Source organism: Ceratotherium simum, chromosome 32, assembly GCF_057802395.1.
Source record: "Ceratotherium simum simum isolate JZ-2026a chromosome 32, ASM5780239v1, whole genome shotgun sequence".
NCBI classification, from domain to species: domain Eukaryota; kingdom Metazoa; phylum Chordata; class Mammalia; order Perissodactyla; family Rhinocerotidae; genus Ceratotherium; species Ceratotherium simum.
In genome coordinates, this window is record NC_141931.1 from 4,505,504 (window position 1) to 4,531,437 (window position 25,934).

Below are 25,934 nucleotides of genomic sequence, written 5' to 3' on the forward strand. Positions count from 1 at the left end.
AAGCCAGGTCTCCTTCCAGATTCCCAGTCCAGCAAACTCCTTCTACCAATGGATCACTATGAAAAACCTTTAATGCCTCTGACTTCTGCATTCTGTGCTGCCACACCGCAAACGCTGCAAACTGAAATGATTTTGGGCAATGACACTGTGGCCCCCACGGGGCTTGCACACAGCAGGCCCCGCGGACGGCTGAGTGAGTGGTCATGCTGCGGCTCTGGGGCCGCGTGATGGGGGAAGCAGCCGCTCCCGGGTCCCCAGGGGCCTCCTCAGCCCAGAGTGTGCACAGCTGGCCCAACACTCCGCCCTGGCGGCCCCGGGGAAGGACAGCTCCATAGGGACCCCATAATGGACTCAGTGACTCCAGAGTTCCATTCTGTCCCCCTGAGGTAGCATGTGGCACTCTCTCCGCGTCCCCCGCGGGACTGTCGTCCAGTGAACGACTGACCGACGCCCGGCAGCAGCTCCCAGCGGCCAGCGGGCCGAGGAAGAGGACGGTTCGGACCCCCTACACCGGTCTCTTTCCCTGGACTCCATTCCTGCCACCCTCGTACTCGGTCCGTTTCCCGTCCACCCTTCCCGCGTTTTCCCCACGAGCGTTTCCTCAACGTTTCCCACTTCGTGTTTACAAAGTGCTTAAGTCCACAAGGCCAGCACGTACCTCGCCGGCCCCAACCCCTCGGCCCCTCCCTCATCCTCCCCTCCTCCTCCCGGATCTGCCGCGGCCGACTCACCCCGCGCCCTCCCGGGTCGTCACGTGAGCGGCCGCCCCCGGCCCGCTGTCACGTGAGCTGCGGTCCCGCCCCTGCCATCACGTGAGCCGCCGCCCGCCCCGCCCCCGCGCCGGCGCGCTCCGACGTGCCCTGGCACTTACCCTCCCTCGGAGCCGCCTGCGGGACGGCCGGCAGCGGCCGCCCCCGTGTGAGTGCCGTGCAGTCGCCTCGGCAGCCGCCGTGCTGGGGGAAGAGGGCGCAGCCCCCGCCAGGCCGCGGGCCCTCGGTAAGGGGGCGGGCGCGGGTCCCCGCGGACGGAGGGCAGGTCGGGGAGGCGCCGCACAAAGGCGCTCCGGGGCCGGGGCTGCCCGCCGAGGGCGGCGGGGTTGGGGGGGGGCGTGTGCGGGAGGCGCGGCGGCCCCGAGGTGCGCGCGAGGTGAGGCCGGGGCGCCGCCGGCGGGGTCGGGGCGCGGGGTGGGCGCGGGGGAAGAGGGCCGAGCCCAGCCCCTTGGCAGACGCGGGCCAGAGGGTTAAATGGCTCGAAGTTGTGGCTCCGCTGCCCCCCGGGTTCCTGACTTCCTGTGTGAGGGCAGCGCCCGCCCGCCCCGCCCCCGGGAAGGAGGGTGTCGGGGTGCGTGTGCGAGTGTGTATGAGTGTGTGTGTGTAAAAGCCTGGCCCGTGCCGCCCTCCTCCCTCGTCTCCTGCTGCTGCGTGAGTCCGCTCCGAACTGCTGTAGGGTGTGCAGACCCACGCCCACCCGGGAGCCCACCTGGGGCCTCCCCTCGGGACTGTGGACCTTAAACTGGGCACTTTCCTCTCTGCAGTCGTTCGAGGTGCCTCGCCCCGCTGGAGGGACATTTGCTGGCTTCCAGCTCTTCTGGGAGGAACCTCCTCAAAGTCCTTGAATTAAGGGAAAAAAACCTCTTTACAAGCGTGCTGCCCTCCTCCCATCTCAGGGAAGTTGTTTTCCAAGAATGGCCGTCCTTGACGTGTTGTATCTGAAGTTACTGCAGACCCTCTGAGAGGTGGTGCCCGCAGGGCCGTCCTTAGAGAAAAAGGCCGCCCTTCAGTTTCAGAGGCGTGTTTTCCTTCTGACTGCACAGCAGTTTTAAATGCATTTCCAAAGGCTAAAGCAAAATGTTTAAAGCATACCTTTATCAAAGTTGTAATGTCATGCCAAGGGAAGTGTTTGTCACGCATCAAGACCGTTAACACTCCTGTTGCTTTATGGTCAGTTAGGACATATGGAAGTAGATTTTATTGACCGTTCATATTCCTAAGGGAAGGCAGTGTGGAGGAAGGAGCATTGAATGAGTCGTCCCTCGAGTTCCGGTTCAGATTCTTCCGCTCACTTGTAAAGGTGAGACCTTGGAAGACTCTGAATATTATAGTCACAGGTCGTTAAAAAGCACCTAGTCCCTAGCCACGCCTCTTTTCATCCTTGAAAGTTGGGAAACAATGGCCTAGAGATATATTTGTCCATATCCAGTGTTCCTTACCTTATCTATAGGAGGGTGTATTACATAATGGGTCATCTTTCTGTTCTGCTTCTGGTCTGAGTAGACGGTCTGGGTACTGGTGCCAGTATTTTTCTCCTTCTCTTTGTTTTAAAAATGCCTTGGAAACGTTTCTGAGCAGGGATTTGGGAGCCCAGGGCAGTGCCTAAGAGCACGCTCTGAAGATTTGACCCTGTGCCATGCAGCTTGAAGAGCCAGACAAACTCGACCCATCTCTGTGACCCGTAGTTGCATGTAGCTCCACTGCTCTGGAGGTGTTTCTCCGTGGGGACAAGTAAATTAAATACTTAAAGTGTAATGTAACAGATTATATATCTGTGTGTGTGTGTATGTGTATGCCCCAGTATTTGTTGATAGAGTTCTGTTCGTACTACTTTATCCACCGTAGAAGTTGGAGAAGATTGCTAACTCATTGATTCTTAATATAATGCCATCTGTATAGATGTCTGTATATAGTCAATATTTTATGTATCTTTAGATTTTTTTACTTACCAGTTCCATTGCTGTGAGGCACAAGGGAAAATATGTAAATGCTGTAGAAAAACAGTATATTTGTAGGTAATCATTTGGCTTTTCTTTCATTAGAGTGTTGAGTGCTTTTTTTAATAGGTGGATAGAAAGTGGGCTTTACAAATTTAAGTATTTCAAGTTATGCAGTTGATATTTCTGAGAACAAAAGGGTAATAAGATTTTTAAATTGACTAAAATAAAACAGTGAATATGGTGATGTGTAAAATTATTAAATGTAGTCTTAATATTTTGCTTATCTGAGAAAACTGGTACTAGGAAAAAGCAGCTTAAGGTGAATCTGCCTAAAATGGGCATTACAGTTTTATAATAGTGGGAGAGAAAAGTGAAATTAAACTTTTACTTTATCTTATATTTAACAGTTTTAGTTATAATTGCAAAATGCACTGTTTTGTAGAATGAATCAGATGTGAAATGGTATGATGGTACCACATATTGTTGTTCAAATCATGCTCTTCAAAAATGTTCCTCTCCAGAGGAACCCATTGGGCCACTATCTTTGTGGTTTTTTCCTTCAGTCGTTAACTGGTCTGATTGTGCCACATCCTCATTTGTGGATGGCTTTGCTGTGATTCAGCAATTTTCCTATTACTTTTATTGACTTAATAAATACCCTGCAGTTTCAGTTTGCAATTGATTAGCTTTTTATTTGAACTGAACTGCCACATGCTGCCTGCTCTAAGCCCCCCCTGGCCTGTTGGTAATCTAGTGCTTCTCAAACTTTAATGTGCAGAGGAATCACCTGAACTTCTCAGCCCCCAGGTGATACCGATGCTGCTCTTCTGCCCAGAACACAGACCACTGCCGTCCAACAGAAACAATGCCAGTCACCTGTGTGATTTTAAAGGTTTTTTTTTTTTTTTTTTAAAGATTTTATTTATTTTATTTTTTCCCCCCAAAGCCCCAGCAGATAGTTGCATGTCATAGCTGCACATCCTTCTAGTTGCTGTATGTGGGACTCGGCCTCAGGATGGACGGAGAAGTGGTGCCTCGATGCGCACCCGGGATCCGAACCCGGGCCGCCAGCATTGCAGCGCGCGCACTTAACCACCAAGCCACAGGGCCGGCCCTTTTTTTTTTTTTTTTTAAGTCCATGATAAAAAAATGAAAAAGATCCCAAGTGAAATAAATAAGTAAATTTTTATCATATAATCAATATGAAATTATTAAGGAGATATTTTACATTCTTCTTTTTGGACTAAGTCTTTGAAATCCAGTATGTACTCTGCACTTACAGCACATCTCAATTTAGATTAGCTGCGCTTCAAATGCTCAGTAGCCACATTTGGCTGGTGGCTACTATATTGAAAAGCACAGTTGTGGAGTCTAGACTCTAGATCAGTGCTAGTCTAAGTGAATTTTTTTTTAAAGATTTTTTTTTTATTTGTTTATTTTTCCCCCCAAAGCCCCAGTAGATAGCTGTATGTCATAGCTGCACATCCTTCTAGTTGCTGTATGTGGGACACGGCCTCAGCATGGCCAGAGAAGCGGTGTGTCGGTGCGCACCCGGGATCCGAACCTGGGCCGCCAGCAGCGGAGCGCGCGCAGTTAACCGCTAAGCCACGGGGCCGGCCCTAAGTGAATTTTTAGATTGGCCCTATCAGCAACCTTTGGGAACTTGTTAAAAATGTAAATTTTGGACCCCACCTCATACCTACTCTCATTAGAATATCTGGGGTTTCAGTAACTTGTGGGTTTCTTTTTTCCTGAGGAAGATCCACCCTGAGTTAACATCTGTTGCCAATCTTCCTCTTTTTGTATGTGAGCCACTGCCACAGCATGGCCACTGACAGACAAGTGGTGTAGGTCCACACCTGGGAACTGAACCCAGGCTGCCAAAGCGGAGTGCGCCAAACTTAACCACTAGGCCAGTGGGGCTAGCCCAGTAACTTGTGTTTTAAAAGCTACAGGATATGACTACAAAGTGTATATGTGGTATTCTGGATGAGATCCTAGAAGAGAAAAAGGTCATTAGGAAACATGCAGGAAATCTGAATAAAGTATGGACATTATCACCAGTATTGGTTCATTGACTATGACAAATGTACCATACTAATGTAAGCTGTTAATAGTAGGGAAAATTGTGTACAAGGTGTATGGGAATTCTCTGTACTATCTTTGCAATAATTCTGTAAATCTAAAACTTGTCTAAAGTAAAAAGGTTTTTGTTTTTTTCAGGAAGCTGTCCAGGTGATTCCCTTGCTCACTAAAAGTTTGAAAAGCAGTGATCCAGATCACTGATAGGACCTACACTACTGCAGCTCAAGTGAGTGGGATGGAAGCTAGGATTAGGTCTGATGGGTTGATAATTGTATTTTCGTAATAAGTTAAAACTTATAAAGCACTTAGCATGTGCCAGGCATTGTACCACATGCTTTGCACATATTTACTCATTTCTTACCATGTGCTAGGCATTGTACCACATGCTTTACACATATTTACTCATTTCTTACCATGTGCCAGGCATTGTACTACATGCTTTACACATATTTACTCATTTAATTCTCCCAATATGTGGTATGTACTGTTAATAAGCTCCATTTCACAAATGGAAACAGCTGAGGCTCAGAGAGGTTAAGTGACTTGTCTTAGGTCTCATAGGTAGCAACAGGCAGAGACAGGGACATTTGAGGAGGGGCTGATTTTATAAGCCATCAGTTCATTGGTGAGTGTTTTTCTGCTCTTGCAACTTTTGCTTCCTTGAGAAGCAGTGATTAATGTGGATACTGTGTATCATGCCTTGTAGTTTACAAAGTACTTTTCTGTTTCCATTCTCTCAAGGATCTTTTCAAGTTGGTATTGTTTCCTTTGTTTTACAGATAAGTTAAGGTGCTCAGCGTCTGAGAGCTGGTAAATGGCAAATCCTAGATTTAAATTTGAGGCCTCTGATCCTGAGTTCTGTGCTCTTTCCCTTTACGACAGGAGAAAGTAGAATACATTTTGAAGTTAGAGTGACATCTTTAAAAGTTTGCTGAAAATTATCTGTATTTTGCTAAATATTATTGGTTTGTTTAAAAAATCAGTTTTATTGACGTATAATATACATACAGTAAACTGCACTGACACTCAACAATAAAAAGGAATGAAGTCCCGATACATACAACAACATGGGTGACTCTCAGAAGCTTTATTCTGAGTGAAACAAGCCAGACGTAGAAGGCTGTGTGATGTGTGAGCACTCTTCTGTCACAGCTTTGCTTCCTTAGTAAGCAGTGGTGAATGTGATGCTGTCTGTCATGCTTTATAGTTTACTAAGTACTTTTTCACATTTTCCCTTTCCCTTCTCACAAGGGTCCTTTGAGGTTTGTATTGTTTCCTGTTTTACAGGTGGATATACCACAGTTTGTTTAGGCATTCACCAGTTGTAGGCCTTTGGGTTGTTTCCAATTTCTGGCCATTGTGAATGAAGCTGTTAAGAATGTGAGGGCTTTGCACGGACTTATGTTTTCATTTCTCTTGGGTGAATGCCTGGAAGAGGAATTGGTAGATCATATGGTAAATGTATGTTTACCTTTATAAGAAACTGACAAAATGTCTTCCAAAGTGACTGTACCATTCTGCATTCACACCAGCAATGAATGAGAATTCCAGTTGCTGGTATCCTTACCATACAAAATATCGTGTGTGTGTGTGTGTGTGTGTGTGTTTTTAAAGCCATCCTAGTAGACGGGTAGTGATATCTGGAGGTTTTAATTTTCGTTATTAGGGTTTTGTTTAACAGCTTTATTGAGGTATAATTGCTGTATAATAAACTGCACATATTTTAAGTGTGCAGTTTGATACGTTTTGACATATTTATATACTTGTGAAACCATCACCATTATCACAATAATGAACATATTTATCACCCCCTACCCCCCCACCCCCAATTTTCTTGAGTCCCTTTGTAATTCATTGCCCTTGTTCCCTGGTGACTGTTGATCTGCTTTCTGTCACTATAAATTAGTTTGTATTTTCTAGAATTTTATGCAGATGGAATCATATAGTATGCACTCTTTCTTGTCTGGATTTTTTTCACTCAGCAAAATTGTTTTGAGATTCTTCCTGTTTCTTGTGCATATCAGTAGTTCGTTCCTTTTTGTTGCTGAGTGATATCCCATTGTGTAGATATACCACAATTAGTTTACCCACTCATCTGTTGGTGGACTTGTGGGTTGTTTCGAGTTTGGGGCTATAACAAATAAAGCTGCTGCAAACATTCACGTACAGGTCTTTGGATGTATGCTTTCATTCCTCTTGGGTAAATACCAAGGTCACATTCTAGGGGTCACATTCTAAAATATGCATAGTGTCACTTTTAATTTGAGTTATAGTTTAAGAAGACAGTTGTCTAAAACTAAGAAGCATTTAAATCAAGTACTTAAAATCCAGATGGGGGAGGGGCGAGGGTCAGTATGGCACTGCAAGATACTCCAGGCTCCTCTTGTATATTTCCTTCCCCAGTCCTAGAATCAGCCGTTTCTCCAAAGAGCCTTGGTTCCTTTATTTGAAGAATGGTATTAGAAACCATATCTGGGTGCTAGATGTGCTTCTTGGTGCTGGGGTGTCATTATTACTGACAGCAAGGAAATATGTACATGTGTACTAAGCAGTATACAGACACGTATCTGTAATATTTCTTTATGTAATCATCTGTATCCGTGGTAAGCTAAAAATGAGTTCATATTGATATCTCCAAGTCTAATCCATTACCACATAGATCATTCCAGCCTTCTCCCCTTGCTTGTCTATAAATTCCTACTCCAACATGGAGGAACCTGGCTCCCACCATCCACTTTCCATTTACTTAATTATTCATTTCCAGTATACATGTATAGCAGTATCAGAATTTTGATTTCGTACCCCCATGGGAAACGTTTTTATTAACTAGGACGTAGTACTTATGTGCAGTTTCTTTGCCTATATTCTTATAGACCCCGCTTATTTCCAAAATTGGTTAGCATCTTCTCCACCTTTTCTCCCATTCAGTGAGATTGTTCCATATGTTCGTAATGCTCTTAGACTATCTTTTCTCATCTGCTTTCCATCCTGGGATTCCCCTGACCTCCTAAATGATTTTTTAAAATTTGCATACATTGAAGTTCCCAATTTGTGTTTTAAAGATTAATGTGTTTTGACAAGTGCATAATGTCATATATCCATCGTTACAGTATCATACAAAATAGTTTTATTGACCTAAAAGAATCCTCTGTGCTTCACCTATGGACCCTCCCTTCCTTCTCCCCACCCCTAGCAATCACTGTCTCTGTGGTTTTGACCTTTCCAAAATGTCATATAATTGAAATCATTCAGTATGTAGCTTTTTCAGACTGACTGCTTTCACTTAGCAAAATATATCTGGGATTCATTTGTGTTTTTTTGTAGCTTGATAGTTCTTTTTATCACTGAATAATGTTCCATTGTATGGATGTCTCACAGTTTATATTTTCTCTTATTGAAGGACATCTTGGTTGCTTCCAGTTTTTGGCAGTTATAAATAAAGCTGCAATAAACATTTGTGTGCAGGACTTTTTGTGGAAATAAATTTTCAACTCATTTGGGTAAATACCTAGGCATGTGATTGCTAGATCATGTGGTAAGACCATGTTTAGCTTTGTAAGAAACTGCTCAAGTCTTCCAAAGTGGCTGTATCATTTTGCATTCCTGCCAGCAGTGAGTGCAAGTTCCTGTTGCTCTGCATCCTTACCAGCATTTGGTGTTGTCAGTTTTTTGGATTTTAGCCATTCTAATAGGTGTGCAGTGGTATCTTGTTGTACTTTGCAATTCCCTAATGACTTGATGTTGATCATTTTTTCATGTGCTTATTTGCCGTCTGTTTATTTCATTCATGATGTGTCTTCTCAGATCCTTTTTCCATTTAAGAAATTTGGTTCTTTTTGTTGAGTTTTAAGAGTTCTTTGTATATTTTAGATACAAGTCCTTCATCAGATGTGTCTGGCAAATATTTTCTCCTTGTCTGTGGTTTGTGTGTTTGTTCTCTGGCAGTGTCTTTAGAGCAGAAGTTTTAAATTTTAATAAAGTCCTACTTAATTTTTTCTTTCATGGATGGTGCATTTGGTGATGTATCTAAAAACTCATTGCCAAACTGAAGGTCGTATCTCCTTTTTAAATTGGCATATTTTCTCCCTTCTTTTAACAATCCAAGAAGAAGTCATGTCCACCCCATTTCTGATTGAGAAAGACTTCTTGGCACAAATCTTCCTAAAATACCCCATGCAAATGTTATTTTTTTTTTTTTTTTTTGTGAGGAGATCAGCCCTGTGCTAACATCTGCCAATCCTCCTCTTTTTTTGCTGAGGAAGACGGCCCTGGGCTAACATCGTGCCCATCTTCCTCTACTTTATATGGGACGCCGCCACAGCATGGCTTGCCAAGCAGTGCGTCGGTGCGCGCCCGGGATCCGAACCAGCGAACCCCGGGCCGCCGCAGCGGAGCGCGTGCACCCAACCACTTGCGCCACCGGGCCGGCCCCTCAAATGTCATTTTTATTGAAATATGCTTGCTTTCCCTCAAGTTTCTTTGGTTGTTTCCTCATTTTTGTGTCAGATTTCAATCTTGGTTTTGAATTTCCTGCACCAGTTTTCACTTGACTGTGTTCTCTACTGCTTTCCAGTTACCCTGTTATTTCCTCTATCCTTTCTGCTGTTCCTATTTTTGCTATTTCTTTATGGCCAGAATAGTTTATAATATTAATCACTATATTTTCTTTCTCTTCTTTAGGCCTAAAGAAATGTCTTATATTCTACATCTTTTTATTCTTAGAAAACAGCACTCGTGCATTATGAAAAAACTTTAAGTGAAGTGCCCTTTAGTGATGACCTCTGATTTCTTGTTAAGTGTACAATTTACAAAATTATTTCATGGGATAATTTCTTATGCTGGAATTGTTGTTAATGTTTTTGTTCTCGTTAAGTTTAATTGATTTCTTTAGTAGAGGCCTGTTTAGGGGTTAATTTAATTTAATTTTTTTTTGTGAGGAAGATCAGCCCTGTGCTAACATCTGATGCCAGTCTTCCTCTTTTTTGCTGAGGAAGATTGGCCCTGGGCTAACATCCGTGCCCATCTTTCTCTACTTTATATGGGACGCTGCTGCAGCATGGCTTGACAAGCGGTGCGTCGGTGCACACCCGGGATCCGAACCTGCGAATCCTGGGTGCTGAAGCGAAGCATGCGCACTTAACTGCTGTGCCACCAGGCCAGCCCCTAGGGGTTAATTTTAAACAAATACTTTTAAAACTGCTTGGAGGACTTCATGTCAAGAATCTGTGCTTAAATTGTGGTATTTGTAAGTCGGTTAATATTTACATGTGAGGCTATATTAACATTTTGTTCATGGTATTAGAATTGCTAAATAGTTTGTACATATATGTATTTGACTTAAATTATAAACTCATTAATTATGGATACATTTACTATATTTCTCTTAAGATTTTGTTTACTTGTTTACTTTTTTGATATATCTAGTAAGGATATCATGCTGAGAGATGTGGTTGATTAAAACAGATGTCCTGGGGGAGGAAGATAACGTTTGCTGAGTTATGTAATTAGTGGTAGGAAAGAAAATGAGACAAATTGGCAGACAGAAAGGAGGAGGCTGATAGTTTTTAAAATAGCGTAATAGAAAGTTCTGAATCTGACTGGGGGAAGAGAAGTAAAAGATGTATGCAGTTGTGTGTGTGGTGTGTCTACCTGTATGTCTGTTGTTGTTGAAACATGAGGAAGAAGAAGACTGGTTAGAGCCATGAAAAACCTGCAGTGGGTATTTTTGAAACTGCAAAGAGAAGCAGAGGTTGGTACTGGGCTGTAGATATGCAAAAACTCTATATACTGGTTATTGGGTACTTAGTAGTTGTATAAGTGTGTGTGTAATGAATGTGGGTGGAGGAGTGTGGTGATGAGTGTAGAATATATTTTAAATAGAGGAGCGTTGTGCTTAGAGGGCATTGTAGTTGAGTGAGTAAGATTCTAACCAAAATACTTGAGAGGATAAATTACCAGGATAGACAGTTCTCAACCTAATCTGAAGAGAAGAATCCACAAGTTTGGGGAATAGAGGCAGAAGCAAACCAACCAAAATTAAAACTATAAACATTTGTTTTAATACAGCTTATGTTTTTACATAAAAATAGGCAACATAAGTTATTCACACATTTGCAGATAATTTTCCCTTAGGTCTAAATTTTTGGAGCTACTCCATAATTATTTTAATTTTCTTTGACTTCATAGTGCATAGTAAGGCTTTCTCTTCATTTTTATTTTATCTAACTTTTCTTGGACCTTGGATTATAATACATAATTCATACTACATGACTTTCTAGAAGTTTATAATTTTATTAGTTTCTCTTAGGGGCTTCCCCATTTCGTTCCCACTCCCATCCCAGTATTAACTAGAAATTTATCTCAGCTCCTGTTCTCTTACCCCATTGTGCCCACTCTTGCTCATGTCATCTGCCTTGATACCTGTCTCTTCTGTCCTTTGACTACTTCTCCATTTTCCTTGTGGTCCCAGTACTCATGGCATTTAACCGAAACTTTAGATTTGATGTCTTACGTTGAACATAGTGAAACTAGCTTCTGTATCTTTCTCCCTGACTCCTCCTTCATGCTTATCTGTGTAGTCACTGGGCAAGGTGTAGTCATAAAGCCTGGCAGTGAATGAGACTGAACACGGACTAGCCTTTAACCCATTGTCGCTCCCCGCTCCACAGCCCCTCTCCTACTAACATGAAATCATACAATTACTTGTTATTCTTCATACTTTCCTTTTCTCCATTCCTGTGGGTAAATGTCTGACCAATTGTAGTGTGTCTGAGCTCTGTAATCTTCAGCATATTCCCTTACTCGTTTCAACACTTTCAAAGATACTTCTTATGTTATTTCATACTTCCTGGAAACAAAAAAAGAAAAAAAAAAATCACCTGAGGATAAGTATTTCAATGTAGAATTTTGAAAAGTTGTATCGAAAAACTTTAATGTAGGTAAAAGGATTAAAGCACGTAGCTGCTAATGTCCTGGTAATGCATGCAAGTAAAGGCTGAACATTTGGAACGTTAGAATTTCTATTTAGTGTGATGGGAAAGGTCATCCACATTTGGCAGGGCTGGGGTGGGGCAGAGATAGGAAGTAGATTTGGATATGGTAAGGTTTAGGTATCTAGTAGAACACCAAATGGATTCAGTTGGTGTTCAGTAGTTTCTTTTCATCTAGAAGACTCTTCCTCCTCTTTTCATTTTTCGTGAAATTGATTTTTTGGAAGACTTCAACTCTGTTGTCTAATAGAATGTCTCACATTCTAGATTTTGTCCCTAATAATTAGCTTAAGGTTAAACATGTTTGTGGCAAGAATACAACACAGGTGACATTGTATGCATCTTATTGCATCACACTGGAAGGCAGGTATCGTCAGGTTGTCCCACTGTCGGTCTTGCTAAGTTTGATCACTTGGTTAAGCTCATGACTGCCAGATTCCTCCATTGTAAAGGTATAGTTCCCTATTGATACTTAGAAAGCAATCTGTGGGGAAGTATATTAGGGCTCCCAATACCTCTTAACATTTGTTTTCATTTGCTTTTTTGTGTGTGAGGAAGATCAGCCCCGAGCTAACATCCATGCCAATCCTCCTCCTTTTGCTGAGGAAGACTGGCCCTGGGCTAACATCCGTGCCCATCTTCCTCTACTTTATATGGGACGCCACCACAGCATGGCCTGACAAGCGATGCGTCGGTGCGCGCCCGGGATCCAAACTCGGGCTGCCAGCAGTGGAGCGCATGCACTTAACCCCTACGCCACAGGGCCGGCCCCTGTTTTCATTTTCTTTACTCACTCAATACCATAAACTAGAAAAACAGTTCTGTCATTTAAATAATTTTACAAAAGTTGTTTCTCACATAATTAGCAGTTTAAAAAGATATTTCTGTCAGAATAAAAAAATAAGGTGCAGAAATGAAGTTGAAACCATGTGGAAATGAAGTAGGAGAGGGCAGTGGTAAAGCATCCCTTGTGTTTGTACTTGTTTGGAGGGTGGTGCTGAACACAGTTGTGGTCTATAAAATTGTGCTGTGTTCTTTATAGCTGTTATAAAAAAGTTATGCTTCTGAAAATGTGAGCAGCCTCATATTCTTAGCCTTCTTGAAGCAATCCTGTTAAAGTTAATGAACTTTATTTTTTTTTTTTGTAGGTGTAAATGAAATATTGGATATTTATTTCTCCTTCTAAGGTAAGTTTTTTATTTATTTATTTTTCAAAACAACATTTCTCTCTCTCTCTCTCTCTCTCTCTCTATATATATATATATGTATATATATACATATTTTGTGTGTGTGTGTGTGTGAGGAAGATCAGCCCTGAGCTAACATCCAATGCCAATCCTCCTCTTTTTGCTGAGGAAGACTGGCTCTGAGCTAACATCCGTGCCCATCTTCCTCCACTTCATGGGGGACACCGCCACAGCATGCAAGCGCTGCACTGGTGCATGCCCGGGATCCAAACCCCGGGCCGCTACAGCGGAGCGCGCGCACTTAACCACTATGCCACCTGGCCGGCCTCAACATTACTATATTAAATTTGTTATTCAAGTAGTTTGTCTAGAAAGTAAATTTTAGATACTGAAATTGTATCACTGATTTATTTATCACCTGGGCTTATGGGCTTTATCTGTTACAGAGAAGAATATTGTCCTCAGGGAATGATTGTTATTGCACATATATCGTACAGTAATATTATGCCCAGTATTATGCCATGGGTGCTGAGGAAAATTGGTAGATTGTCATGGGACCCTGGGTAAACATTTGTGGTACATCTCAGTATTCAGAATTACTTAGGGTCTCCTTAGGATCCCTGAGCATTTGGTTGAAGGTGTTAGTTTCTTAGGGCTACTGTAACCAAGTGCCACAAACTGGGTGGCTTAAAACAGCAAAAACTTATTCTCTCACAGTTCTGGAGGCTAGACATCCAAAATAAAGGTGTCAGCAGGGCTGTGCTCTCTCTGAAGGCTCTAGGGAAGAATCCTTTCTTGCTTTGGCTTGTAGCTGCCTCCCTCCAATTTCTGCCTCTGTCTTTCACGTGGTCTTCTTCCCTCTGTGTGTCTCCTTTCCTTGTCTCCAAATCTCCCTCTCCTTGTAAAGACACCAGTCATTGGATTTCAGGGTCCACTCTAATCAAGAATAACCTTATCTTAAATTGATTACGTCTGCAAAGACCCTATTTCCAAATAAGGTCACATTCACGGGTCCTAAAGTTAGGACTTAAACATTTCTTTTTGGGGAGCACAATTCATCCTGCAATGGCTTGACTTGAGTTGTAGCAATATTGAGATGCTGTAATCATTTTGAAGATTGAATGCCAAAGTATTTTGGAATTGGGGCCTGGCCCGGTGGCGTAGTGGGTTAAGTTCGCATGCTCTGCTTTGGCAAGCTGGGGTTCATGGGTTCAGATCCTGGGTGTGGACCTACGCACTGCTTATCAAGCCATGCTGTGGCAGGCGTCCCACATACAAAGTAGAGGAAGATGGGCACGGATGTTAGCCCAGGGCTAATCTTCCTCATTAAAAAAAAAAAATTTTGGAATTGATATAGTAATGAAAGTGAATCCTAGATTTCTCAAGCCAATTTAGGGCTATTTGTAATAGACTTTGAATTGAGAGCGTGTGTGTGGACTTTTAACATTTACAAATAAAAAGACTGGTTATTTGTTGGCATTTGTGGGATTCAACCTAACAAGGATGTGGCTCTCCTGAGCTAGACATAAGAGAGAAACAAAGTAAACTAGCAATTTCTCTTGTTTATCTTTGTATTTCACCTAACAGTAACAGTGCTGTCGTTTTTATCCATTTATATTAGTAAGGGAAACTTCTATAATTGGATAACTTTTTTTTAAGCCCATTAATGGTCTTGATCATTTCAGAAAATAAATAGTACAGGGTCATTGAAATTCAAGGTTCTTGAAATTCGACTCCAACTTCAAGGAGGGTCTTAGGTAAGGTGTGCAGTGAACCTAGCTCAGTGCCTGGCCCTTGGTAAGTGCCTAATATGTATTAGCTGTTACTAGTGAGCCTTTCTAAGAAAGTGAAGGAGGTTGAGGTAGTCCTGAAAAGAAGGAAAGTCCTACCCTTTTATTTTTGATAGTCTTGTGTCTGGCTGGTTAGTGTATTTACTGTTCCAGTCATTGGTTTGATTTTGGTCATAAATGACTGAAAAATGTAGATTATAGTTAGAATAAGAGTTTTTTTATTTATTTATTTTTTTTGGTGAAGAAGAGTAGCCCTGAGCTAACATCTGTTGCCAATCCTCCTCATTTTGCTGAGGAAGATTGGCCCTGAGCTAACATCTGTGTCCATCTTCCTCTATTTTGTGTATGGGATGCCACCACAGCATGGCTTGATACTCAGTGCGTAGGTCCACGCCCAGGATCCAAACCTGTAAATCCTGGGCCACTGAAGTGGAGCACGCGAACTTAACCACTACACCACTGGGCTGGCCCCAGAATGAGAGTGTTTTTAATGTAGGAAAATACATATTAGATACATGTTTACTTTCTGGGGTTTGAGATTTGAAGGTAATGTTCTTTAAATGGATCTTAATATATGATGCTTGTGAGTAAATATTAAAAATCCAGACTACGTTAACTTTTTTCTTCTCTTCCTCCTTTTAAATAAAAATAGCTATATTAATCCAAAAGCTGTAAAACCATAATGTGGCATACCATCCTTTCTGAGAGGTGAATGTTACTGAATAAAAATGGCTGACAGAAGTGGGAAGATTGTTCCAGGACAAGTGTATATTGAAGTGGAATATGATTATGAATATGAAGCAAAGGACAGAAAGATTGTGATAAAACAAGGGGAACGATACATCTTGGTGAAAAAGACCAATGATGACTGGTGGCAAGTTAAACCAGATGAGAATTCCAAAGCGTTTTATGTGCCAGCCCAGTATGTGAAGGAGGTCACCCGCAAAGCTCTAATGCCGCCTGTTAAACAGGCAGTGGGACTGCCGAATAATTCTGTGAAAGTGATACCGAGTCTCCATCTTCAGAGATCAACAGAAAATGTGAACAAATTGCCCGAGCTTTCAAGTTTTGGAAAGCCATCGTCGTCTGTTCACGGAACAGGTCTCATTCGTGATGCCAATCAGAATTTTGGGCTGAATTATAATCCAGGTCAGACTCTTAACCTAAGCCTGGACCTGACCCATAATAATGGAAAGTTTAACAGTGACACACATTCTCCTAAAGTTTCCAGCCAGAGTAGGACGCACTTATTTGGTCACTTTCCAGGTCCGGAGTTCTTGGACGTGGAGAAAGGTAGCTTCTCTCAGGAACAGTCTTGTGATTCAGCAGGAGAAGGCTCAGAAAGGATACGTCAGGATTCGGAATCTGGTGATGAACTGAGCAGCAGCTCCACTGAGCAGATAAGGGTAAGATGAAAGATGGAATGATGAAACACTTGTACACCTGAATACACACATTAATTATACGTTTTATTTTAACTAAAATCTTTGAAAGAGTTCAGAATTGTTTGTTTCACTTCATGTTTTCATAATACCTGGGTTCTATCCTGATATAAAGAGATAGAGAATATGTGAAATAACCTGTGGTGTTTGGAGAGGTTCGCTTTGTGGTTTCCGTAATTATTTTTGTACCCTTATGGGACTACTCTGAGTGTGGAAAAGTTTTTTCTTTTCTTTATTGATTATGCATAAGAGAGAAAGGATTTACTTAATTTACCCAGTGATGATATTTCTTTTACTAGAAAAAATTTGTTTTCTAGCTATACTCATTTTGACTTGATTCTAATAAGTCCTCTTCAGATAATAAAGAATATATGAGGAAAGATGTCATTGGAATGTTAACTGCTAACTCTTGTTCTTTTAAACTTGTTTATTACCTTTGAATATAAAAAAAATAGAGAGCTCATAAACCTTTACCTTCATTCATGCACTTTTTTATCTTAAATGTCTAAGTATCCACACTTGCTTGCACTGAGTATTAGCCTGGAAAAAATTTTTTGTGTCTATGGTTTGATTTTTCTTTATCCCTTACCTAACTTTATTTTGAGATTAGTTTATGCCATTTATTTGTCAAGTAAAGTGAAGTAAATTTTAAAAGCACATGCATGAAATTGAAACTTGGGAGGCTGGCCCCGCCTCCCGTGGCTTAGTGGTTAAGTGCGCGTGCTCCGCTACTGGCTGCCCGGGTTCGGATCCCAGGCGCGCACCGACACACCGCTTCTCCGGCCGTGCTGAGGCGGCGTCCCATGTACAGCGGCTAGAAGGATGTGCAGCTATGACATACAACTATCTACTGGGGCCTCGGGGAGAAAAAGGGGAAAAAAAAAAAAGAAATTGAAACTGGGATCTATTTGAAAAAGTCTAACTTTAAGTGAATTTAAAAATTGATAAATTTTTGGCCTAAAGCTCTGTTTTAAGAGTTATTCATCAGGTTAAGTCAGTGAATAATTGTGAGGCTGCTCGTAGGGGTGATTTGATTGTAATGGAGCTAGTATGTTTTTTCTATAGGTTTTAATTTTTCTTGTGACATTTTGAATGAACATAGAAAAAAGGGAAGGTTTTTTAGGAAAACTTCTGATGTTTGAGATCACGGCAGTTACGTGAAGTGGCACTGGCGGTTTATCATCACGCGTCTTAGTAGGGTTTCTTTTCTTGAGTCTTTATGTGATACTTTGACATAGAATATATAGTGTTTCCTGGAATTTTTCTGTCATGGCTCCTTATTGAACTAGTGGGACTTGGGAAAGACATGTGTTTCCATTCCATCCAGCCATCACCACTATTTCATACTTCAAATCACACTTCATATTTAGGTTCACTAGCAGTCCTGTGTTCTCTTAAATCTCTTATAGTCATCTTAAATTCACTGGATGGCATGGAAGTTCATGGCCCCTAACCTCTCTTGGACCCTTAACACTGGAAATCCTATTACATTTCTCTAGCCAGTCCTCTTCCGAACTCCTCATGGCAGCTGTTTCAAACCTTTTCCATTTTCTTCAGTTCTCTGATTCACTTGCTTTTCCCTGCTCTCTCATCACATAAACTTGCCTCGTATTTCACAGCAAAAATGAAAGTCATGGGATAGAAACCACTTTGGCTTTGGGGAGGATGTACTGCACAGCAGTTAGCATCACTGACTTCAGATTTGAATCTGGTTCCATATCACGTACCAGCTGTGTGATAATTGGGGCAAATTACTTCACCTCTGTGTGTTTCAGTATCCTCATCTTAAAATGGGGATCACAGGGTTGTTGAAGATTAAGTGGGTTACTATGTCTAATATGCTTAGAACTATGCCTAGCACATACCTGCATTAGGTATCTATTGCTGTTTAATAAATTACTCCCAAATCTAGTGGCTTAAAACAGTAAATATTTATCATCTCAGTTTCTGTGGGTCAGTAATTCAGAAGCAGCTTAGTTGGGTAGTTCTAAAGCTTAGGGTCTCTCATGAGGTTGCAGTCTTACGAAGGCTTGGCTGGGCCTGGAGGAGCTGATTCTAAGACAGTTCACTCACATGGTGCTAGTTGGGCCTCTTGACAGCTGCTTGAATGTTCTGACTAGCTTTCCCCGAGAAGGAGTAATCCAAGAGAGAACAAGGTAGAAGCTGCATTGTCTTTTATGCCTGAATCTTGGAAGTCACACACTGTCATATCCTATTGATGACAAGTTCAGCGCTATTCTGTGTGGGAGGAGAAAACACAGGTTGTGAATATCAGGATATGAGGACATTGGGGGCCACCTTGGGGGCTGGCTATGACAGTAAGTATTCAATAAAATATAGCTGTCGTTGTTACTTCTATTATTGTTATTACCACCATCAAATGTCTAAGTACACCTGTATCAGCAGTCATCTTTCTCCCCAGTACAATGCAAGCCTTGCTTCTCCTGTCAGAGGGCAATCTCTTCATATTTGCCTTTCCTTCTTTTTCACAAACCTTTTGCAAAGATTATGTACCACTGTGCTCATATGGCTTTAGATTCATTTTTTTTTTTTTTTTTTTAATTTTTATTTATTTATTTTTCCCCCAAAGCCCCAGTAGATAGTTGTATGTCATAACTGCACATCCTTCTAGTTGCTGTATGTGGGATGCGGCCTCAGCATGGCTGGAGAAGCAGTGTGCCGGTGCGCGCCCGGGATCTGAACCCGGGCCGCCAGTAGCGAAGCGCACGCACTTAACCGCTAAGCCACGGAGCCGGCCCCGAGATTCATTGTTTACCAAGTTTTTTCCATCGGCATTTAGTAAAACTCTCCAACACAGTCTTCCCCTCTGAGTATCTCTTTATCACCCTGTCCCTTTACTGGCAACTTCTGGAGAGAGTTGTATGTGTTTGCTTTTCTGCATTTGCTCATTTCCCACTCACTCCTTAACCTGTTCTAGTATGGCTTCTGACCCCACCACTCCACCCAAACAGCTTCTGCTAAAAGGTACTTTCATGGCTGTTGATAAATCTACAGACAAAAAAAGTTTATACATAATCAATACCATTATCACAGTGAACAAGATGAATAATCAAATGGCAATTTAAAATAATTTTTCATTGAGGCATAGCATATAATCAAGTGTGTAAATTGCACTCATCTTAAATGTACAGCTTGATGGATTTGTACGTATGTATATACCTCTATAACCAACCCTGAGCCCCTTTCCAGTTAATATGCACATCCTGCCCCCCTTTGTCTCTGCTAGATTTTAATTTTTCTGACTTATATTACCATTGATCGTTTTGAGATAATTGTAGATTCATAAGCAGTTATAAGAAATAATACAGAGACGTGCCCTGTACGCTCTATCCCGTTAACCTGCAATGGTGACATCTTCCAAAACTAGACTATAATATTACACTCAGGGTATTGACATTGGTACAGTCAAGATACTGTGAGCATTTCCATCACCACCAGGATCCCTCCCTGTGCCCTTTTATAGCCACACCCACTTCCCTCCCACTCCAACCCCTCAATATAACACCTGGCCACCACTGATCTATTCTCTCTTTTTATTAGTTGCATAATTAATTTTTTAAGAAACTGCCAACCTGTTTTCCAGAGTGGCTGTACCATTTTACATTTGTATCAGCAAAGTATGTGATCCACTTTCTCTGCATGCTCACCAGCATTTGGTATTGTCACTATTTTTTATTTTAGCCATTCTGATAGGTGTGTAATAATCTCTCATGATTTTGACTTGTATTTCCCTAATGGCTAATGATGTTGCTTGCCATCAATAGATACTTTTCATTGTAATGTCTTTTCATGTCTTTTGCCCATTTTCTAAGTGGACTGTTTGGTTTTGTAGAGTTTGGAGAGTTCTTTATATAGTGTAGATACTAGTCATTTGTCAGATATATGGTTTGCAAATATCTTTTCCCAATGTGTAGCTTGGCTTTTCATCCTCGTAAGAGGGTCTTTTGGAGAGCAAAAGTTTTTAATTTTGGCAAAGTCCAATTTATTAATTTTCCCTTTTATGGGTCATGCTTTTGTTTCAAATCTAAGAACTTGTTGCATAGCTGTATTAGGGTTCTCCATGGAAACAGAACCAATAGAGTGTGTGTGTGTGTGTGTGTGTGTGTGTGTATGTATGTGTGTATATATATATAGAGAGAGAGAGAGAGAGATTTATTTCAAGGAATTGGCACTCGTTCTCAAGGAATTGGCTGATGAGATTATGGAGGCTGGCAAGTCCAAAATCTGCAGGGGAGGATTGTAGGCTGGAGACCCAGAGAAGAGCCATTGTTGAAGTTTAGATCCAAAGATTGTCTGCTGGAAGAATTTATTCTTGCTTGGGGGAGGTCAGTCTTTTGTTCTTTTGTTCTAGGCAGTCCTTTAACTGATTGGATGAGGCCCACCCACATTATGGGGGGGCAGTCTGATTTACTCCAAGTCCACTGATTTAAATGTTAATCACATTCCAAAACACCCTCACAGAGACATCCACAATAATGTTCCACCAAATATCTGGCCCTACTGAGCTGACACATAAAATTAACCATCACAGTAGGCCTAGATCCTAAATATTTTCCCCATTTTTTTCCTAAAAATTTATAGTAGCGATTAAGTGTCTGCATTCCGCTCTGGCAGCATGGGGTTTACAGGTTTGGATCCTGGATGTGGACTGATGCACCACTTGTGAAGCCATGCTGTGGCGGCATCCCATATAAAACAGAGGACGATGGGCACGGATGTTGGTCCAGGGCCAATCTTCCTCAGCAAAAAGAGGAGGATTGGCATCGGATGTTAGCTCAGGGCTAATCTTCCTCACAAAAAAAATAAAATGAAGAAAATAAAAATTTATAGTTTTACATCTTACATTTGAATCTATAGTCCATTTTAAGTTTTCGTATAAGGTGTGAGATTAAATTAAGGTTCTTTTTTTTTTTTTGCCTATCGATATCTAATTTTTACGATATCATTTATTGAAAAGGCTATCTTTCCTCCAACAAATTTCTTTTACACCTTCGTCATAAATCAATTGGCCATATTTGTATGGGTCTATTTCTGGACCCTCTGTTCTGTTTCATTCATATGTATGTCTATCCCTCCTCCTAATACCACACAGCCTTGATTACTGTAGCTATATAATAAATCTTAAAGTTGGGTAGACTGATTCCTCCCACTTTATTCTTCTTTTTCACAATTGTTTTAGCTCTTGTAGTAGGCTGAATAATATCCACCAAAGATGTCAGGTCCTAATCCCTGAAACATGTAAATGTTACTGTTTTGGGAAAGAAGGTCTTTGCAGATATGATTAAGTTAAGGATTTTGAGATGCGGACGTTATCCTGGACCCTGCGTGAGATCACAAATGTCCTTTAGAGAGGCATAGGGGACACCACACACAGAGAAGGCTGTGTGGAGCAGAGAGAGATTTGGAGATGCTGGTCTTGAAGATAGGAGTGATATGGCCACAAGCCAAGGAATGCTGGCTGCCAGCAGAAGCTGGAAGAAGCAAAGAAAGAATTCTCTTCTAGAGCGTCTGGAGGGAGTGCAGCCCTGCCAAGATCTGGTTTCAGCCCGGTGATAACTGATTTTGGACTTCTGGCCTCCAGAACTGTGGGGGAATAAATTCTTTTGTTGTTTTAAAAGTTGTTACAGCAGCCACAGGAACTAACATCCCTGTTCTAGTTCCTTTGCTTTTCCTCATAAATTTTAGGATAATCTCATCGTTAACTACAAAACATCTTCCTGAGATTTTGATAGGAATTACATTAACCTCTATGTCATTTCAGAGAAAATGGACGTCTTTACTATGTTGATTCTCTCAATCCATGTATATTGTAAGTCTCTTCACTTATTTAGATCTTCTTTGATTTGTTTCATCAGTATTTTGTAATTTTCAGCATAAGTCTTGTAAGATTTTGTTAGATTTACACCTAAGTGTTTAAATTTTTCAGAGCTATGGTAAATGGTACTGTATTTTAATTTTGGCATTCATGTATTTATTGCTGGTATATAGAAATACAATTGATGTATTTTTCTTATTTTTAATGAACTTTTTTTTCAGAACACTTTTAGACTTAGAGAAATATTGTGAAGAAATTAGAGAGTTCCTATATACCCCACCCCTGGTTTTCCCTATTATTAACATCTTATATCAGTGTGATTCTTTTGTCACAATTAATGAACCAATGTTATACATTATTATTAACTAAAGTCCATATTTTATTCAGATTCCCTTAGTTTTTATCTAATGTCCTTCTTGTTTTTCAAGGATCTCTTCCAGGATACCACATTACATTTACTTTTATTTATGTATATTTTTTTGGTGAGGAAGATTGGCCCTGAGCTAACATCTGTGCCAGTCTTCCTCTATTTTGTGTATGGGACGCCACCACAGCATGGCTTGATGAGTAGTGTGTAGGTCCACGCCTGGGATCTGAACCTGCGAACCCCAGGCTGCGGAAGCGGAGCATGTGAACTTAACCACTATGCCACCGGGCCAGCCCCCCACATTACATTTAATAGTCATTGTCTCCTTGGGCTTCTTGTGGCTTTGATAGTTTCTCAGACTTTCCTTGTTTTTTAATGACCTCGACAGTTTGGAGGAGTATTGGTCAGGTGTTGTAGAATGACCCTATGTTTTAATTTGCCTGATATTTTTCTCATGATTGGACTGTGGTTATAGACTTTTGGGAGGAAGACCACAGAGGCAAAGAGTTGTTTTCATTGCATCATATCAAGGGTAATACAACCTGATTTATCACTGTTGACATTGACCTTGATCACTTGATGAGGTGGTGGTTGTCAGATTTTTTCACTGTAAAGTTACTTTTTTTCCCTCCCTTTCCACACCATAGTCTTTGGAAGGAAGTCACTGTATGTGGCCCATACTTGAGTGGGGAGTTATACCCCACCTCATTGAAGGCATAGTTTCTACAAAAATTATTTAGAATTATTTTGTATGGGAGATTTATACCTTTAGACCATTTATTTATTCAGTCATTTATTTATATCTGTATGGACTCAGGTTTTGTTTTTTTTTTAATAGCGTGGATTGTAATCCAATACTACTGTATTTTGCTGTTGAATTATTTTAGTTTTGGCCATTGAGAACTCTTTTTAGGAGCATGTGTGTGTTTGTGTTAGCACTTCTTTACTTTCTGACACTACAAGATGCTCCATGCTCATCTTTTATATTCTTTGCCCCAGTCCTAGAATCAGCCATTTTTCCAAGGAGTCCTAGTTCCCTTAATTGGAGAATGGTATTGGAAACCAAGATCTGGGTGCTAGGTGTGCTCATTGCTACTGGGATGTCGTTGCTTCTAGGCCCTCTCACCTGACAGAGCAAAGAAATACACGTTGGTATGCTAACCCATCTATATACACATATCTATAAATATTTCCATATGTAACTATCTGCTTCTATGTTAAGCTAAACATGAGTTCATACTGAAGTCTGCAACTCTAATCTGTCCCCACATGGATTGTTGCTTATATATAAACTCCCGCTCCAACATTGAGAAATGTGGCTCCCACCATCCATTCCGTTTGTGTAATTGTCCAGTTCTAGTGTGCATGTATAGCAGTATTAGAAATGTTAACTTGAACCCCTGTGGAATACAACTTTATCAGCTAGAATATAGTACTTCCTGTGCAGTTCTTTTTGTTTTTGGTTTTACAGATAGCATTCACTTTTAAAGTTTCTTTAAATCAGCTCCTTTTCCCCCTACCTAGTTTAGTGAGGTTGTTTCATACAGTTGTAATAAAGTTAGGGTTTTTGGTCATATTCTGCATTCCATCCTGGGATTCCTTGCCTAGCCTTGAATTACTACATTAAAAAAAATTGCCTACATCAAGGTTTGTTCTTTGTGCTGTGAAGTTCAGTGGGTTTTGACAAATACGTTGTACTGTGTATCCACATTACAGTATCATACAGAATAGTTGCACTGCCCTACTCCCTGATGCTTCACCTACTCACCCTCCCTCCCTTCTTCTCTCCAACCCTTGGCAACCACTCATGCTTGTACTCTGTGGTTTTGTCTTTTCCAGAATGGCTTTTGATTGGAATCATACAGTAGACTTCTTTCACTTAGCAATATGTATTTAAGATTCATCCATGCCTTTTCATGGCTTGATAGCTGATTTCTTTTAGTGCTGAATAACCCATTGTAGGGATGTGCCATAATTTGTGTAGCCCTTCATCTATTGAAGGATATCTTGGTTGCTTCCAGTTTTTGGCAGTCGTGAATAAAACCGTTATATATATTTGCCTGCAGGTTTTTGTGTAGACAGAAATTTCAGATCATTTGGATAAATACCTAAGATCAGTTGGATAATACCTTGGGTAAATACCTAAGATTGCTGAATAGTATGGTAAGACCGTGTTTACCTTTGTAAGAGACAGCCAAACTGTCTTTCAAAGTGGCTGTACCATTTTGCATTCCCATCAGCAGTGAATAAGAGTTTCTATTGTTCAGCATCTTCACCAGCATTTGGTATTGTCAGTTTTTTGGATTTTAGCCGTTCTAATAGATGTATAGTATCTCATTGTTGTTTTAATTTGCCTCCCTAATGACAAATAATATTGAGCATCTTTTCACATGCTAATTGTGCATCTTTATATCTTCTTTGGTGAGATGTCCATATCTTTTGCTCATTTTTAAATTGGGTTTATTTTCTTATTGTTGAGTTTTAGGAGTTCCTTGTATGTTTTTGATACAAATTCTTTATCAGATATATATTTTACAAGTTCTTTCTCCCAGTCCGTGGCTTATCTTTTCATTCTCTTAACAGTGACTTGTACAGAGCAGAAGTTTTTAATTTTAATAAAGTCCACAACTTAATTATTTCTCTCATGGATCAAGTTTTTACTTTTCTATCTAAAAACTCATTGCCATAACCCAGGATTACCTAGATTTTCTCTTGGTTTTAGTTCTAAAGTTTATGGTTTTGCATTTTACATTTAAGTCTATGATCCATTTTGAGTTTTTGTGAAAGGTGTAAAGTCTTTGTCTAGGTTCATCTTTTTTGCGTGTATATGTCCAATTGTTCTTCACCACTTGTTGAAAAGACTTTTCCTCTCTCTATTGAATTGCCTTTGTTCCTTTGTCAACAATCAGTTGACTATTTGTATATTTCTGGGCTCTCTATTCTGTTCCATTTGTCTGTGTGTCATTCTTTTGTGAATGCCATGCTGTGTGGATTAATGTAGTTTTATAGTAAGTGTTGAAACTAGGTAGTAAGCATATTTCAACTTCAGGATTGTGTTGGCTGTTCTAGGTCTTTCCATATAAAATTTGGATGCAATTTGTTGATATCTACAAAATAGTTTGTTGGGATTTTGGTTGGAATTGTGTTGAATCTGTAGATCAAACTGGGAAGAATTGACTTCTTAACACTATCAAATCTTCCAGTCCATGGCCAAGGAATATATCTTCATTTGTTTAGACTTGCTTTTGTTTTTTTTAATTTTTTGTTTATTGCAGTAACATTGGTTTATAACATTGTATAAATTTCAGGTGTACATCATTATACTTCTATTTCTGCATAGATTACATCATGCTCACCACCCAAATACTAATTACAACCCATCACCACACACATGTGCCAAATTATCCCTTTCACCCTCCTCCGTCCCCACTTCCCCTCTGGTAACCACCAATCCAATCTCTGTCTCTATGTGTTTGTTTATTGTTGTTATTATCTACTACTTAATGAAGGAAATCATGTGGTATTTGA

General features: G+C 40.7%; 1 protein-coding gene across 9 annotated transcripts in view; it reads left to right on the plus strand.

The window, feature by feature from the left end:
* Window positions 1–835: 835 nt before the first annotated feature.
* Window positions 836–25,934, plus strand: part of ARHGAP12 (Rho GTPase activating protein 12) — a 123,330-nt gene continuing 98,231 nt past the window's right edge. For 2 of the 9 annotated variants that reach the window (XM_004425249.3, XM_014783559.2), the window contains exons 1-3: window positions 839–996; window positions 12,933–12,971; window positions 15,414–16,167. In XM_004425249.3, coding sequence (XP_004425306.1) covers window positions 15,490–16,167 — 678 coding nt within the window. In that variant the 5' untranslated portion in view covers window positions 839–996; window positions 12,933–12,971; window positions 15,414–15,489. Of the gene's footprint in view, window positions 997–1,534; window positions 2,071–4,933; window positions 5,022–12,932; window positions 12,972–15,413; window positions 16,168–25,934 lie in introns of those variants that run through there. The other 7 variants (XM_087420650.1, XM_087420651.1, XM_087420646.1 and 4 more) reach the window with 6 other exon arrangements.